The 16,589-nt window shown below is 41.9% G+C and overlaps 1 protein-coding gene across 1 annotated transcript in view; it reads right to left on the minus strand.

Moving 5' to 3' along the window:
- The window catches only part of COL1A2 (collagen type I alpha 2 chain), a 33,713-nt gene extending 21,842 nt beyond the window's left edge, over positions 1-11,871 (minus strand). The window contains exons 1-13 of the mRNA XM_066585642.1: positions 11,667-11,871; positions 8,380-8,384; positions 7,811-7,846; positions 5,410-5,493; positions 5,270-5,323; positions 5,007-5,051; positions 3,726-3,779; positions 3,581-3,634; positions 3,427-3,480; positions 2,905-2,958; positions 2,377-2,430; positions 937-981; positions 683-736 (exon numbers count right to left, since the gene is read on the minus strand). Of these exons, the coding sequence (XP_066441739.1) occupies positions 683-736; positions 937-981; positions 2,377-2,430; positions 2,905-2,958; positions 3,427-3,480; positions 3,581-3,634; positions 3,726-3,779; positions 5,007-5,051; positions 5,270-5,323; positions 5,410-5,493; positions 7,811-7,846; positions 8,380-8,384; positions 11,667-11,736 (663 nt within the window). The 5' untranslated portion in view covers positions 11,737-11,871. The remainder of the gene's footprint in view (positions 1-682; positions 737-936; positions 982-2,376; positions 2,431-2,904; positions 2,959-3,426; positions 3,481-3,580; positions 3,635-3,725; positions 3,780-5,006; positions 5,052-5,269; positions 5,324-5,409; positions 5,494-7,810; positions 7,847-8,379; positions 8,385-11,666) is intronic.
- Between the last annotated feature and the right edge of the window lie 4,718 nt (positions 11,872-16,589).

Raw genomic sequence — 16,589 nt, forward strand, 5'->3', positions numbered from 1 at the left:
GTCTCACTGCTGGGAATCCCACTAATTACGGGAACGGGCTCTGTTTCCCCATCTTCCTCAATGTGGGCTTATTGCAAGTGTGCCGGCCTTGGCGCTCCTTTCATTTTCAATGTGACTGCCGGAGATAGCTAAGCGACAAGCGCTCAGGTATTTCCATCAGCCCCATTGAAATGAATGGAGCGCTGACAACACATGCTCGGCCAGCACTCCATTCAATGTGACGTTGGGAGAAGCATCACCACAGTGATGAGAAGAGGAGGATGTAGGACTGCCGTTTTTGGCATCGGTGTGGGTCTCAGCGGTGTGACCCCCACCAATCAGCAAGTTAACTTGCGATTGTGGTACAACCCCTTTAATAAAAATAATTTAAAATATTTCTGTGTGATATTAAGGGAGTATCCTCATGACATAAGGTGAGGGTATATAGCTAAGATATGCCATCACTTTATGATCGGTGGAGGTCCAACCTCTAGGATCGCCACCGATCCTGAGAATGAAGTGCTGATTCAACATGGCATCCCTTTCACAGTCTTTTCCCATACAGCGGCACCCTGGCCATCCGTTGTGCAAGGGAAATGCAGAACAGCCTCTACCCATATGTCATCACTTTACAATAAGGGAATGTGCCTTTAATTAGTGTTGCATGAGATTGTGATTTCAGTGATTGGCAGGATCAACTTACAGCGGGGCCGGGGGCTCCAATGCGACCTCTCTCACCAGAAAGACCACGGGCACCCTTTAAAATAACAGAACGGAAATAGATTAGGTTCATTATATATTATTTAAATCTAATATAACATGCAATCACAATAATGTATATCAATGATTGTAATTCATGTAATGCAACTAATAATAACCAGAATTGTTATTTAATAGCAAAAACAATAATAACATAAAAAGCAGAAACTATATTTAAATGAAGAACTGAATACTTACAGCTTGACCAGGAGATCCGTTTTCACCATGAGCGCCATTCTCACCCTATAGGGAAAATAAAATATAAATATAAAATTACTATGGGACTTTAGTGCAATCGTGATCAAGCATAAAAACACCCCCTAATATCTGTCATTGTAACATCACTTCCAGCCATCCTGGATGTGCATAGTCAATGGCACGAAGTGACAGCTGACCTATAAAGCAATATATGTCTACAAGTGATGGTAAAACTCAGAAAAATATGTCTATATTTATCCAGAAACAGCGCCACACCTATGTATAGGTTGTATCTGGTACTACAGTTCAGCTTCATTGAAGTAAATGGAGCTGAGCTTCAATACCACACACAGCCTGCTGACAGGTGGGGCGCTGTTTATGGAAGACATCATTAATGTTTTTCTAATACTGTAGAAGCCATTTAAGAATAACTGAGGTATAGAGAACCTCATACATTGGCATGTAAGGCTGCTATTCCATGGGCGCTCGTGGCTTTTCTTTTCCTGGCAACTGCAGACTGCCAATTGGCATGATTACACGAGTATTAAAGGGGTATTCTGGAGACTAAAAGTTTTTTCTAGTTTTTACCCTTTCGCTGGATGGATGAAAACTGATAGATCAGTGGGAGTCCGACCACTGGGCACCCAACCGATCCCAAGAGCTGAGGACCCGTGTCCCCTCTATTTCTCAATTACTTGTCCCTATCACTATAACGTTTCAGTGAATGGACCGTTGGCTGCACATGCGCACCGTGGCTCCATTCATTATAATGGGGCTGACAGAGATAGTCGAGTACAAAGAGCTTGGAAATATTTTTAGTCTCTGCAATACCTCTGCAAAGGGACTTGTGTAAAACTTCAGCCGAATTGGAATAACTCGAGTATGATCATTGTGACTTCCAACTGAATAACCAAGTCACTATAATGATTTCTCTATCAGAAATTACTTGTTTTAAAGGGATTTATTCCAAGATTCAAAATTGCTTCACAACCACTTTTTTCTTCCTGGTTGCTGCTGACCAGGTCAGGTGACTGCTGCAGCCAATCACTGGTCATTGCTGTAACCAGTGATTGGCTGCAGCAGTCACCTGATCTTTTGGTAATAACCAGGAAGGACATAGTGGTTGTGAGGCAATTTTAAGTCATGGCAACACCCTTTTAATGTGGACATGTCATTTAAATGATATCACTACCCTTAGTGAATACTAACCCTACTATGCACTTTTTTAAACCTTTTTTTAATACAGAGGTTGTCAAAGTTCCTCCCCTTTTTCTATTTTAACATTTTTTGTTTTGCAGCTCCACATGTGGATACCTCTCAATGAGGGAAACTGTGTAATAATTTATTATACTCCAACTCCTCGTAAAACCTAGGGTTTGGTTGGAGATAACACATTACATGGAAACCCAAGTTTGCAATCTTGACCATGGGAATAGATACCTTAACACCAGAGACACCAGGAGCTCCCTTCTGTCCATCTGCACCATTGTGTCCCTGAAAGAAAACAAAATGGTCAATTAATTTGTCTGTCAAGCTAAAAACATTTTACCCACCAAGTGATTGGCAGGTGGGGAACTTGTGGGTCAAGCAGGGCCGGATTATAAGGAAGGCATAGGGCCATGACTAAAAGGCCTCTACCAGTTGGAGGGCCTCATGCAGCAAAATGGTCCACTAATCAATGATATCATATACTGTTATGTATAGCATGAGAAATAAAATGTAAAAATACACCACCATCATCATGACAGGACGTATTGGGGATATAGTTATACATATATTCTGTTTTCTCTCCTCCAAAAAAATGGAAGGGCCCCCATCGAATGTTCTGTCCATTGGCCTCCATCATCCCAAGCATAGCATTATACAAGTCTACCATAGGCTATGACACAATGAAAGTGGGATACATCATATAGGCCCATGTTGGCCCTATATAATTAATTTATAGAATGTATGTAGAATCATACTTACTCTAATGCCTTTGAATCCAGGGAGACCAGGAGTTCCAGGGAAGCCACGAGCACCCTAAAAGATAGATAATAATGGGCATGTTAATGGGTTACTGACTGCTACATTGCCATATATACTCACAAATATAGTTTTAAAGGCCTAGAAACTTTACTCCAAAATACTTTGGGGAGAGGGAAGGGGAGCATGGGCTGGGAATGGAACTAAGGGCAATGACATATCCATAGCTCAGGGCAGCCAGCCGCCATAACTTTTCATTACCTAGGGTTAAAAACGTGTGGACCAATCCATGAGTTAGAATATGAACCAACTCAGGGTTCAGATCACATATTATGGATGGATATGTGATGGGTTCCACCAATCCAATACTAAAACATAAGGTAGTTATGGACGATTAAGTCCATCTGAAATGTAAATTTCCGTTGCGGTTTTGTCATAAGACTTAATAAGAACAACGTATGCAGAGGACAAATTACAGCATATCATAAATATATGGACATGATATTTCCATAGGTGAACTCATACCTGTGGACCAACTACGCCTCTCTCACCAGATCTTCCAGATTTTCCGGGGTGACCCTTAAAGTATCAAGAGAATATGGTTTTAGTCAACCCATCATATAAGGAATAGTATTAATATGATGACTCGGCATCTCATAACTTTGTCCTCAGTACTTACATCGTCACCTGGTTTTCCTGGGAGTCCAGAAGGACCTCGGGAGCCTACGGGACCCTAAAAGTACAAATAAAGGTGACTTTAAGAGGAATATTCTTTTTTCAACTTTATGATGTGAAAAATATTATTATTATTTGGAGGAACTTACAGTCTGACCGGGTTCACCATTCTCTCCTGGAGGTCCTTGGAAACCTTGAGAACCCTACAAAGAAACAAACAGATGATGTATGACATGGATGATAGGTAAGAACATGTCTTCCTTTCTCCTAACCTACATTAATTGAATCCACTCTACAGAAGGTATATATTGTTCCTTTCGTCTCTTATTCAAATCCTGTGTCATCCCTTATCTCACCCCATATTTGTATCTTATCCTAGAGGTCCCTTTCTCTTATATAAAAACTTCTTGACCCTTACCCGGAGCTATAAGACCTTTATCCAAGAGCTTTAACACTTTTCTCCAAGAGATTCCAGGCCAACATGATTTTTCATAGCCTGAAGTCAGAGCTCCATCACCCTAATCCCCCTGTTACATGATCCTCATACAAGATCTTCATCTCCTCTATCCAAGAAATACATGAACCCTATCCACAAGCCTCATCTATTGTCTTCTCAAATTGCAGCCCTTAATCCAAGAGACCCATTTATTTCTGTAAGGGTCCTTTTACACGGGGTGATCGTTGGTGCCAGAGATTGCTTTGCTCGGCCATTTCCATTCATAGTAAACAGGCAGTCGTTCAAAAATGAATGACTGCCTGTTTACACAGGCCGATCGCCGTTTCATTTTTATGCCTGCAGAAATTGAACGACGAATGAAAAGTGAACTATTGTTCGTCATTCAGTCCCTAGCAGCATCTACATGGAAGTGTTCAGATTTCTGCAATCCAGTGAGAATCTAAATGATAATCATTCCATGTAAAAAAGCCCTAAGAGCTTTATTACTTATTGTGCTTTGAAGAATTGTTCACCCTTGACTTTATCCGAACGTTACATCACCCTTACCCCAGGGCTTTATTACCCTCATCCAAAATCTTGATTGCCTTGACCCCAGGACCTTATTACCCTTAAATGAAAATTGCATCACCCTTACCCTAGAGTGTTATTACCCTTATCCAAAATCTACATTATCATTACCCTGGAGCTTTACTAACCTCGTCTAAAAGTTACATCGCCTCACCCCAGAGCATTACTACCCTTTTCAAAATCTACCGTACATCAACCTTACCGTAGAGCTTTACTATGCTTATCCAAGAATGACATCTCCCTTATTTCACAGTTGTACCTTCCCTTATTTCTACCCCTTTGCAGATTCAAAACAGACAATATTCTAGAGCTTCTGAAGCTCCATCATGGCTATGTGAGTAGGCTATGACTAGTCATTCTTTGTATTTGTTAGTAATTATGGTTCATTAGATGTTGATATACTTACAGGAGATCCAGAGGGTCCTGGGGGGCCTCTTGGTCCCATGATACCCTAAAAAAAAAGGAAAATACATTTCATTATTACCAACCCGTTAGTAATACCAGATTAGATTACTAATCTCTACAATATCAGCCCAATATAGTAGATGTCAGAATCTTTGTAGACTGAACTTGATATATGTAATATGTAATTCAGTCCTCAACATAAAGACACCTAGAGGGCCCAGAAGGTTAGTAAGACCTAAGCTGGTAGTAGTGATGGTTCCTCACCTGTGGTCCGGGTTCACCACCTGCTTTGGATGAGTCATATTGAGCTGCAAAATTCTAGGAGAAAAAAAAACATCGTATTAAAAAACAAAAAAACACACATTTTTTTGTACTTGGGCTTATAATATAGTTGAATGTCTTACTCCGCCAAGTCCGGGAGGGCCTGGGGGTCCGGGTAAGCCTGGGAGTCCATCTTCGCCATCTCTGCCTGGAATTCCTGGGGGGCCCTATAAATTGCAGATGAATAAGATTGATTTAGAATATAATGAAGATGAAGGTGGGCACCTTACTAGTACATTGTGCTCATCTGTAACATTGTTCATCAACCATTTACTATATTCAGCTTCACTATTTATACTTGAAACAGTTGGAAATGGAAGTTAAGGGATTACCCTACAGGGCTGCACTGAAAGCAGATGCTATTTGAGACCTCAAGTAAGGGACTACCTTGGGGAGAAACAGAGATCTGACATTCAGGGCTCAGTCACACGGGCGCATCCGGGCACCGATGCGTCCGTGTTCCTGCAGGATAAGATGGCCGCACTGCAGGTGCGGACGACTCTCCGCACTGCCGATAGAAAGAACACATGACTGGCTCCATTGCCGGTCATGTGTTCTTTCTTCCGGCGGGGTGGAGAGTCATCTGCACCTGCAGTGCGGCCATCTTCTTCGTGCAGTAACACGTGCGCATTGACGCCTGGATGCACCCCTGTGACAGAGCCCTATCCTGCAGTACCACGGGCGCATCGGCGCTCGGATGCGCCCGTGTGACTGAACCCTCAGCAAAAGGCCAGGAAGGTTGCTGTTGATAACTGTGGACCAGCAGTTGTCCTAAGTCTACAGCCACATTAACGCTGCACAATGGGTCAACCATTACTTTTAGGTTTGTAATCCATTGCGTAGGACAAACAAATAAGAAGAATTGGGCTAATAATCCCCAGCAAGGAGAATGTATAAGATTTGCAAAGCATTTGCCATATCAACTTGGTCCCCAAGCATGGATCTGGGGGAACGTCCTTTCTGAAAGTCTGGTGTCTACAAACATGTCAATACAAGTCAAAGCAATGTATGTAGACTTCTGTGTAGGCCATGGAGTCTGTACAGAGTGGTCTTTGCCCAGGCAGTGGGGTATAAAATGTACATGCAGTCTCCATGCTGGGGTCAATTATCCCTACAATCCATTAAAGTCAATTCAGCTGGCAACATAACATATAGAGATCATCATTAACATACCGATCATTGTTAGATAGGTTATATGTAAGGTTTATCTTAGTAGTCTATAACCACTGACACTCTAGCTGTTCGGAAACTACAACTCCCAGCATGCAGAGCATGATAGAAATGGGAGGTGGAGCACTGGTTTCTTTCATGTTACCTCTACATGAGGCTGTATTTACAGGGACGATTTTCACCCGCGAGTTCTGTCTGATTGCGAGAAGCACAGGACTCCCACGTGAAAAGGCCACATTCATTGAAATGGGTTAATACAAACGAGTGATTTTTCTCACGGACTGATAGTTTAAGATGGAAACATTGCGGCATGCCTATTTTCCGTCCATTATTTGCTATGGCAGTAAAAAAATATACCAAAACACAGCGCACTCGCATGCCATGCCATTTGGGCGTATTTGCATGCGTATTAGTGTACGTAAAATTTGCGTGTGCAATATGCAGAGAATAGAGCACACTCATTTCAATGGGTTCGGTCACATTTCGTTTTTTTGTTGCGCGTGTAAAAAATATAGAAGATGCCCTATCTTTCTGCGCATTCGCGCACCAAAGGTCCCCGTAGAAATCAATGAGGTGTGTGCAATACTCAATGGGTTGCCCAATACACTGCACAATTCCGTGAAAACAAGCACACATCTGCCTCAAAATAGCAAAAAAGACACGCCTTGCATGCGCAAAAATATAGTAAAATACGCTAATACGCACGCAAAAAAGACTCATTTGTAACGCAAATACATTGCGCTGAGTAATGTGCAATTGCGCATACGCCTGTGTGAAGCCGTCCTAACTATAGGACCCATATGATGTTTTTTCATGCGCATGAATATTGCATGCATGTATATGCGAATCACGCACTTTTAACGCCAAAATGCATGGTACACCCCTGCAAACCGCATTAATTCGCAGGTAAACGAATGTGACGTAGATCACTGACCTATGTTGCACTCGCCTATGTAAATACAGCCTAACACTAAAGAGTTTTGTCAAAAAATTTCACAAAAGTAAAAAAAAAACAATTTTTTATTTAAAATAAATAAATAAATAAAAAACGTTGTTTTAATCAAATAATAAAAGTGTTACATTCAGAATAATATTGTGCTGCAGGGTGAAAAGAACCCATATTTAAATATTTAACTCCCTGATGCAGTAGCTTTACATCGCATCATAATATTGTAACTCCACTGAATATATATAAAAACAATTGTTCCATCATGTATATACAGGAGGTTACATTGTATCCATAATGTCAGAGCAGAGTTACATTGTCTCCATAGCTGCAGAGTTAGGAAGCCTCCAGTTCTCTTTGCTCCTTACCTGCTCTCCTCTTATGCCTCTAGGTCCTCTTGGGCCCTGCAGATAAGAACAGGCGTGAGCACATCATGGCGTTGAGTAATCCCATCTGTCTGCAGCAGTAACATGCACAACAAGCCTAGAAGGCGAACGCTATACGGTCCGATAGAAATAGCCTCGAAATAGACATTAAATGGTTAAACATTCCTGGAATAAGATCAGTTAATGTCTATAATCAAAGGCACTGCCATAGCAGCCTATATATAAATATATACATGTCGTTTTGTAACCCAGCCATGGGTACAGATGTAGCAGAGCTGAACTTGTCAGCCATAGTGGAGCCGAGTTAGCAATCTATGCAGCTCATTGACATAGGATTGCAGAAAGCAGGTTTAAACAGGCTGAAGTAGATGGACACTGTCTCCCTTCAGCCTAACATACTATGTTACTATGTTACATAGGACTGCAGAAAAGCAACTTAGTCGATACAATGTGCAAACGAAGCAGGCACAAAGACTTTAACGACAAGCCTAGCTCTTCTATAGAAGTCGTTTAAGTCACTGATGCTGTTGTTCTCCATCACATCATAATACTTCATCTCTGTAATGTTAAACTCAGCTCCACTGCATATACAAAAGCAACTCTTTACATCATGTATATCATTTATACTGTATCCATCATGTCAATCAAAGCAAAGCATTTACATTTCTTGTAGTCCCGAAAAAGCCTTAGGCCCCATTATATTGCCAAGAGCTGCCCTGACCTGCCCACACTGGCCCCCTCAGGCACCGACATTCCACAAGGTTCATACTATGCATTGTTGCTGTGTGCAAGATGAACCTTAATCATATAGATTCATGTAGCAGAGCTGTGTTTGTCATTTAAGTCTTTATCGTTTGTGCGTGGCACTAAAATAATGTAAATAGGTTTAACCTGAAGTCCCATGTAAGTGTAACAGGTTTAACTGCAGACCCAATGCATTGGGATAAGATAATGCAATAGGTTTACTTGCAGTCCCATGTAAAATCTACTGTTACACAAAGTTTTAGCAAATGACAAACTCAGCTTTGTTACATCTGTATCTATTGATACTACGGTGCAAGTATCATAAGTGAAAAAAATCCTTACCGTCTGAACCTAGAAAGAAGAAACAAATAACGAAAAATGAGTAAAAAAAATGGAAAAAAAATTGTGAAAAATTGAAAAAAAAAATTTAATTTTTGCAACCCCCACCAATGTATTCCAGTATAAACCAGTCCCACAGATGTTTATTTTTTAAATATAAGACTATTATAGTTATAGGACTATTCCTTAAGATGGCCACCTGTTTCCATGGCAACAAAGAAAAAGCAACAAATCAGTAAAATTCAAATGAAGGGAAAATCCAAAAAGCTGAAAAAGCAATCCAAATATTTGTATCGGCACACGAGCTAATCCATAGTAAAAGTGCAGAGTCCAATGGAATAAAGTAAATCCACTGGAGATGTTTTAGCTCAATTCCCAAATTCTCCATCGGAGTTATAGGGACCGTGCCATTTTGCCCCCTATATGAGTAAAGCCCCCAGGTAAAGCCAACCCACAGAGTAGATCTGGGTGGGTTCATTCAAGCCAACCTGTTGGTCATCCATGAAGTCCCCAGCATTGGGCCTTCAGATGGACCTCCCATTGATCTCATTGAATAAACAAGCAAGTGCATGAGAAATGAAAAGAGACAAGTAAAATCTACTGACCTGATCTGTGCGGGAGAAATGAAGGGAAAGTGAAAAAAAGGGAAAAAATACATTAAAATGTAGTTAAAATTGTTTTTATTCATAAATGTCTTTAAAAGGTTGATAATAATAATAATAATAATAACTATACTAATAATACTAAACTTATGCTATAACAACACAAAATAAGGGAATTCATAATAAAAAAGATATAACAAACGTTTAATGAGATAATCATACAAACAGCAATAATGTAATGTACTAACATAATAATGAAATAAAATCCCACTACTGATTACAATAATGTACTTATAATAATGTAGTGATGTAATAACATGCAATGATAGTAATAATGCTATTAACACCCATCACTATAAACTAATTCTATCTATTAGACGTATTAAACAGTATCTAGGACATAACAACAGCCTATATATGCGCAATCCAAGAGACAGACCACCCAGCTGTTTAAGAACTACGTGGACCAGCATGCTGTGCCACGTTAAACCCCTGGCATGCTCTGCTAGCACATTTTGGATCTTGGCAAGATTAGTTCCAACACAGCAGCAACGTTTCAGGTCTTATCAGAGCAGGACCTGGTGGGGTATAGTACTTGAGAATTGGGGGAAGGGAGTTGTATCAATATGCCCCTCTGCCTTAGCCAGGATATTTAGATGGAGGACAAGGGCAGCAAATTGAGTCCTGTATGAAGGGAAGCTGAGCTACAACAGAGCCTTATCACCTGCTGGAGGCCTTCAAGCAGTTTTTATGGTCTCAAGGCAAATTATAAGGAAAAACCTAATTCTGCAAATGTAACTATATACCAAAATATACTGTATAAACTGTATGTGGGCTGCAGGTAACTCCAACCCAGGGTGACTTCACATACTGCATATCCATAAACCCTATTCATGTCTGATCTAAATGAGCTTGGAATAGGGGTGCTAGAAACACATTAAACCCCTACAACGGATGTAGCAGAGCAGAGATGGAGTTTTTTTTATGTGTTGCTTTGTGTATCTTTATAGGTTTCTGAGCAAATATCTGTAAAGCACATCATGTGACAACGATAAATTGGGCCAAGTGACAAGCAAAGTTTTACTGTATTGTGCACAGGCCAAATACCGGTACTGTATAAATTAACATGTATTCTTTATGGAGAAGGAATTGTAATATTGTAAAGTGATCACTAGAGGGCACAAGTATTCCCACATCTATCCCCAGTGCATTCCTAAGGGAACCAGTCTGTACTTGGGGATGCCTAGAGGCATCTGTGGGAAAAGTCAGAGATCATGTGCATTAACTCTTCATCTACCTAGTGGAATACCGGGCAATAGCCTATAGATATGTGGAACTACAGGTTTCACCAAAGCTGCCCACTGCACAGAGAATGATGTTATACCCAAGGAACTCTTGAAAAACTGATTGCTTCTTTGTGTTGTAGTGATATGATATATAACAATACACCTTTCCTGCAGTTGCCTATAGGATATATTGGCACATGATAGAATGGTATTTGGGTGAATATACAGAGTAATGTGCAAGGTCTGCAGTCAGGTGTTAGGGTGCGATCACACTCCGCTGATTGGCTGCAGCGTTTGGTTCCAATCTCCATAAAAACTCCCCAATGCAATTTGAAGAATTAGGGAATCTACATTAGTTATGTAATGTCTATTTACTGACTATATAACGTTACTTTTAATATTAAGTCTATATAAGAATGGCAAGGATGTAATACAGTAAATCAGCTCCCTGCATTAAACGTCTTGGCCACTAGATGGCGCAGACATACAGTTTTGGCTGCAGACAATACAGTCCAACGCCCTTGACTTTCAGATGCGCCAAGTACCAAAAACTTTTGTTTTATCCATCCCTAACTCCTACACAAATAACAAGAAGCCAGGCTGAAACTTGGAATTCTTTATTTAACTATTCAAACTGTATAGATATGGGACAAGGCATGAAAGTTCCTTTAAGTACTATCTTGGCTCCTTGACTTGCTATTTGAAGACATAAAACATCTGCTGCAGCGCACAGTGCAAGTTACTGTACAAACTACACTTAACAAAGTATCCAAAAAATGAGAGAGAAAGCAACAAACTTGCAAGTATCCAACCCAAATGCCATGCACCAGTGCTGACTTGAGAAGTAGAAAAGTTGAAGGCACTTACTTTGACATGTTACTAGGTATGTGGTCACTGCAAGCAGCAACAAAGTCCGTATATCCACAAAGCTGAGCATGGCTAGTGGTGGCTAGGCATGCAGACTCCTTGTGAGAAGGTGGTACTGCTTAGATTCTGTGGGTTTCTGGCATGCAGTGTGGTTGCGTAACTCCAAACTTAGCAGAAACCTGCTGCCTTGATGCTAAGATGATAATGCCTGGTCCTTCCCATATATACAGCAGGAGGTTCCTTCAGCTCTGTGTCATCAGGACCCTACAGACCAATGAGGAGGGAGCTGAACTGCTGCATCTCCAGCCTTCCCCACCACTTTTGGCAACAAAGGAGAGGTGGTGACGAAGGCAATGCTGTTGTTAAATTAGTTCCATTCTTTTTGAGGACGTGGACAGTCTAAAAAGAGTTCAACTTTTTTTTTTTAATTTACAATTGCAGGTTGTGTCTTCTTCACTGAGAAGATAAGGCATTTCCTGGTGGCATCAGGTGGAAAGTCCTCATCTACTGATCACTACATAGGATCTTATGTTTTACTTAGGAACTCTGCAGGTTGTATCTTCTCTGGGGATGGATTGCTGGTGGGGTTAGAGATCAGGTCTTTATCTAGTCGTTTACTGATCGCTACAAGGAATTATTAAAAGAGCACAGGCTGTGTCTTCTCCGCTCAAGATATGGTAGAAGGTCTTTATCTGATCACCCACTGATCACTATAATGCTCTTTAAGAGATCTCTAGAATGGCATAACTTGTGTCTTCTGTACTGAGGAAATGTGTTCCTGGTGGCATTAGATCACTATAATGGTTCAGGCTGTGTCTTCTCTGCCACTAACTAGATGGCATAAGGAAGAAGGGCTTTATCTGGCACACTTACTGATCACTCCAAGGATAAAGGGTGTTGTTTTTCTTCATCACTGAGAAGATGGCATCAGCTAGAAGGACCTTCTGGCCACCTCCTCATCACTAAAAGTGTCTTGAAGTGAACACTAGAAGGGTACAGCTTTTATCCTCTCCTTCTCTTAGGGTATGGATCCTTAGTGGCATAAGGTAGAAGGTCAGGGGTTACTACAAAGGTACAGGTGCTGTCTTCCACACACTGAAAAGATGGGTCCATGGATGCATTATGTAGAACATCACTGATCACTACAAGGTTAGAAGTTGTGTGTTCCCCACCACTGAGGAGGTGGGTTCCTAATGGCATCAGGTAGAAGATCAGGGGTCTCTGCAAGGTACAGGTGGCCTTCCCACTACTGAGGAATTGGGTCCTTGGTAGCATTAGGTAGAAGATCAGGGGTTACTATAATGGTACAGGTGGCGTCTTAACCACTACTAAAGAGTTGGGTTCATGGTGGCATCAAGTAGAAGATCGGGGGTCACTACAAGGGTACAGACGATGTTTTCTCAACCACTGAAGAGGTGAATGCCTGGTGGCATCAGAAAGATGATCACGAATCACTACAAGGGTATAGGTGGTATTTTCCCTACCAATGAAAATGTGGGTCTATGGTGGCATCAGGTAAAAGATCAGGGGTCACTACAAGAGTATTCATGGCATCTTCCTCCCAACTAAGGGTATGGATCATTGGTGGCATCGGGATGAAGATCACTACAAGGGTAAATGTAGCCTTCCCACCATCGAGGAGATGAGTCCCTGCTGGCATTAGGTAGAAAATCGGGGATCACTACAAGGGTACAGGTGGTGTATTCCCAACCACTGGCGAGATGCGTCCCTGGTGGCATCAGGTAGAACATCAGGTGTCACTACATGGGTACAGATGATGTCTTCCATACCACTAAGGAGGTGGTTTCCCAATGGTATCAGCTAGAAGGTCCTCATCTGAAATGACCCATATAATCTGTAGGAAACATATGTATCCATCTTTGGTAGGACTGTGGACATGTTAGGTGTTGTAGTCCTACATCAAATGAAGAACCACAAATGCTACAAGGATATCTTACATAAAGCAGGCAGGTTTCTTTAAGAAATGTAAAAAGAAGTAGGGTTAAATTCTTAAGGGTTGGCTAAGCTTTACTTTATTACTCCATAATACTTCAGTACCAACCACAATGTTGGGGAGGGATAAGCGGAGCCTCAACTTGGCTGCTGAGACAGTTTTCCAGTTTGATGATGTGTTAGATTGTTTAACTGTTTATTGTCCAGTGGGATGCAGGAGGGGAGGGGAGTGAGAATGTTCTGCATTGTGTTAGAACTTCTCTGCTCTGCATCGCCTTCCTTCACAATTGATAGGAAACATGTGTCTTGCTGAGTGTGTGTCTTCATATGCAGGTTCTGGATTCCACCCCAGCTCCATCCCCCAACTCTGTCAGATTTTCCAGGAGGCTAAAACCAGTATTAGATAAGACTTCCTGAGGGTATATTGAGACTCAGAAGACATATACACAAAATATATTTCCCTTTCATGCAGCAGGAGGTCAGCAGTTATTGCAGAACTACACGTACCAGGATATATTCCAGGGTATTTTACCATATATGGACCTCTGTGAGATGACAAGTCCCAGCAAAACATAGCTTAGTTGTAGCATACGTGATAGATAACATATAGCTCTGCCAGCAACTGTGGGACTACAGATCCCAGCATACTTTTTTAGACAATGGATACACGCCCTCCCTATCATTTCAGTGCTCTGTAGAGAGTGTGACTCTCCAACTTTTGTGAAACTACAAATCCCAGCAAAACGTAGAGTTGTAGCATAAGTGGTAGATTATATGTAGCTCTGCCAGCAACTGTGGGACTACAGATCCCAGCATATTTTTTCAGTCCATGGATACATGCCCTTCCTATCATTTCAATGCTATGTAAAGTAGAGAATATGACTCTCCAACTCTTGTGAAACTACAAATCCCAGCAGATCCTTCCAGACAAATATTGCAGGTATGCCCTGTTAGCCCAGTTCCTCCCAGCATTGTTCCAATATAAGATACAACTATACATCCCCCATACCCCCATGCTACATCGGAGATTTCTGTGTGCCGTCCGCCAATAATAAGTCATGCAACTTTCCCTTGAGTCTACTCATGTGTGGAACTACAAGTCTCAGTATTAGCATTATGCCAGGTTGTCCATGCCCGATGTAGTGACTGGTTACGATTGCGCCAGTAGTTCAGCAGCAGCTGATCACCTCTGATGTGGAGTCACACTTTACACTTGCTGCATCAGAAGAATGTATTTAAGAAGCTCATCATTCCTTTATATGACAGGGAGGGTAGAACTAAGGAGGGGAGGAGGGTGAAGGCGGGAGATGAAGACTCTCCCTCTAACTTCTCCACATTCCTATCTAGACAGTCAGGCCTGCAGGAACATGTCCCCTGCCTCCCCCTGTAGCATCCTTGCTCATGGGACGTGGCTACTGCCTGGATTCAGCACCTTCTTTTGGCCGGGTTTACATCTGCGCTGGTTCCGTTGCAAATCCGGCACAAATACAGGAAGAAATAGCGTTGCATGCAGCTGAGCAAACACCGAATGGATCCCATTGTAGTCAAAGGAGTCCATTCGGCGCTGCTTGGTTCCGTCATAAGACGGATCCGTTCGGCAAGGGGATTCCCCTTTCATGCTCCCCCCAAATGGAGCAGGAAAACGGAATTCCCCATGCAGGTGTGAAAACAGCCTAATTTGCTTTTGCAGAAATATCTTCTGATCACAATGAAGAAAGACAATACTTTTGGCCAGGTTTGAGATTTTCAGCAAAATGTGGCTGTGTGCCAGGATAAAGAAGACATGCAGCACAACACGTTCCAGCAGTCCCAGAAATATTGAGGTTTACTTCACACGAAGTGATTGAAGATGATGGGTTTCATAATTTTGCGTTTTCTCGCACTCTCGTATTGCTCAAAAATCGATTTTCTCGCCAGTGTCAAGCCTGCCTGAGGGCTTATTCAGCCGTCCGTATATCGGCCAAGTTTTCTCTGCAGGAGGAGGAGGCGGTCTGGGCTGGAAGCAGTGTACTGAGCTCCCGCCCCTCGCCACTATTTAAAGCTCTTCCCTGAAAAACAATTAATGGGTGCCGGCAGACCATTGCCTTCAAAAGGAGCCGCCGGCAGCAGTCACGGCTCCATTGAAGGCAATGCACGCACCTGCATACACTCGTGTTTTTGCGCGTACAGGGGTGCCCACATATGTACGCACCTATGTACGCACAAACACATGCTTGTGTGAAGCCACCCTAAGGAAGAGTAGAGGGGATAATTACCTCATGTGACCTAGACCAGTGTTCCCCAACTCCAGTCCTCAGGGACCACTAACAGGTCATATTTTCAGGATTTCCTCAGTATTGCTCAGGTGATGTAATTATTGTCTGTGCCTCAGACATTGCCACAGCTGTTCTTACTATGAGAGATCCTGAAAACATGACCTATTGGTGGTCCTTGAGGACTGGAGTTGGGGACCCCTGATCTGGACTCTATGCTTCTCTTAATACATCCCAGAATTGTGATTTGCCTTCTTTGCTGCTACATCACACTGTTGACTCATGTTCATACTGTGATCTATGCTGCTTAGCACAATTCCTCCCATTCTGTATGTGCTATTTTATTTTTTTCTTCCCAGATGCAGGACTTTGCATTTCTCTCTGTTAAATAATATTTTTTTAGTTGCCACCCACTGTTCAAGCTTGTCTAGATTTTTTGGAATCCTCTATCTCTAATGTTAGTTATCCCACCTAGCTTTCTCTTGATCGGTTTCCACTCAATTCCCTCCTCCAGATCATTTATAAAAAAGTTGAACACCACTGGGCCTAGGACAGAGCCTTGTGGTACCCCACTTGACACAGTCTTCCACTTGGATGTGCAGCCATTTATGACCACTATTTGAATACGATCACTCAGCCAGTTGTGAATCCACCTAACAGTTGTCTTGTCAATCCCATATTTGGTCATTTTTTTCTATAAGAATGATATAAGATACTT

Source organism: Eleutherodactylus coqui, chromosome 12, assembly GCF_035609145.1.
Source record: "Eleutherodactylus coqui strain aEleCoq1 chromosome 12, aEleCoq1.hap1, whole genome shotgun sequence".
Lineage (NCBI taxonomy): Eukaryota > Metazoa > Chordata > Amphibia > Anura > Eleutherodactylidae > Eleutherodactylus > Eleutherodactylus coqui.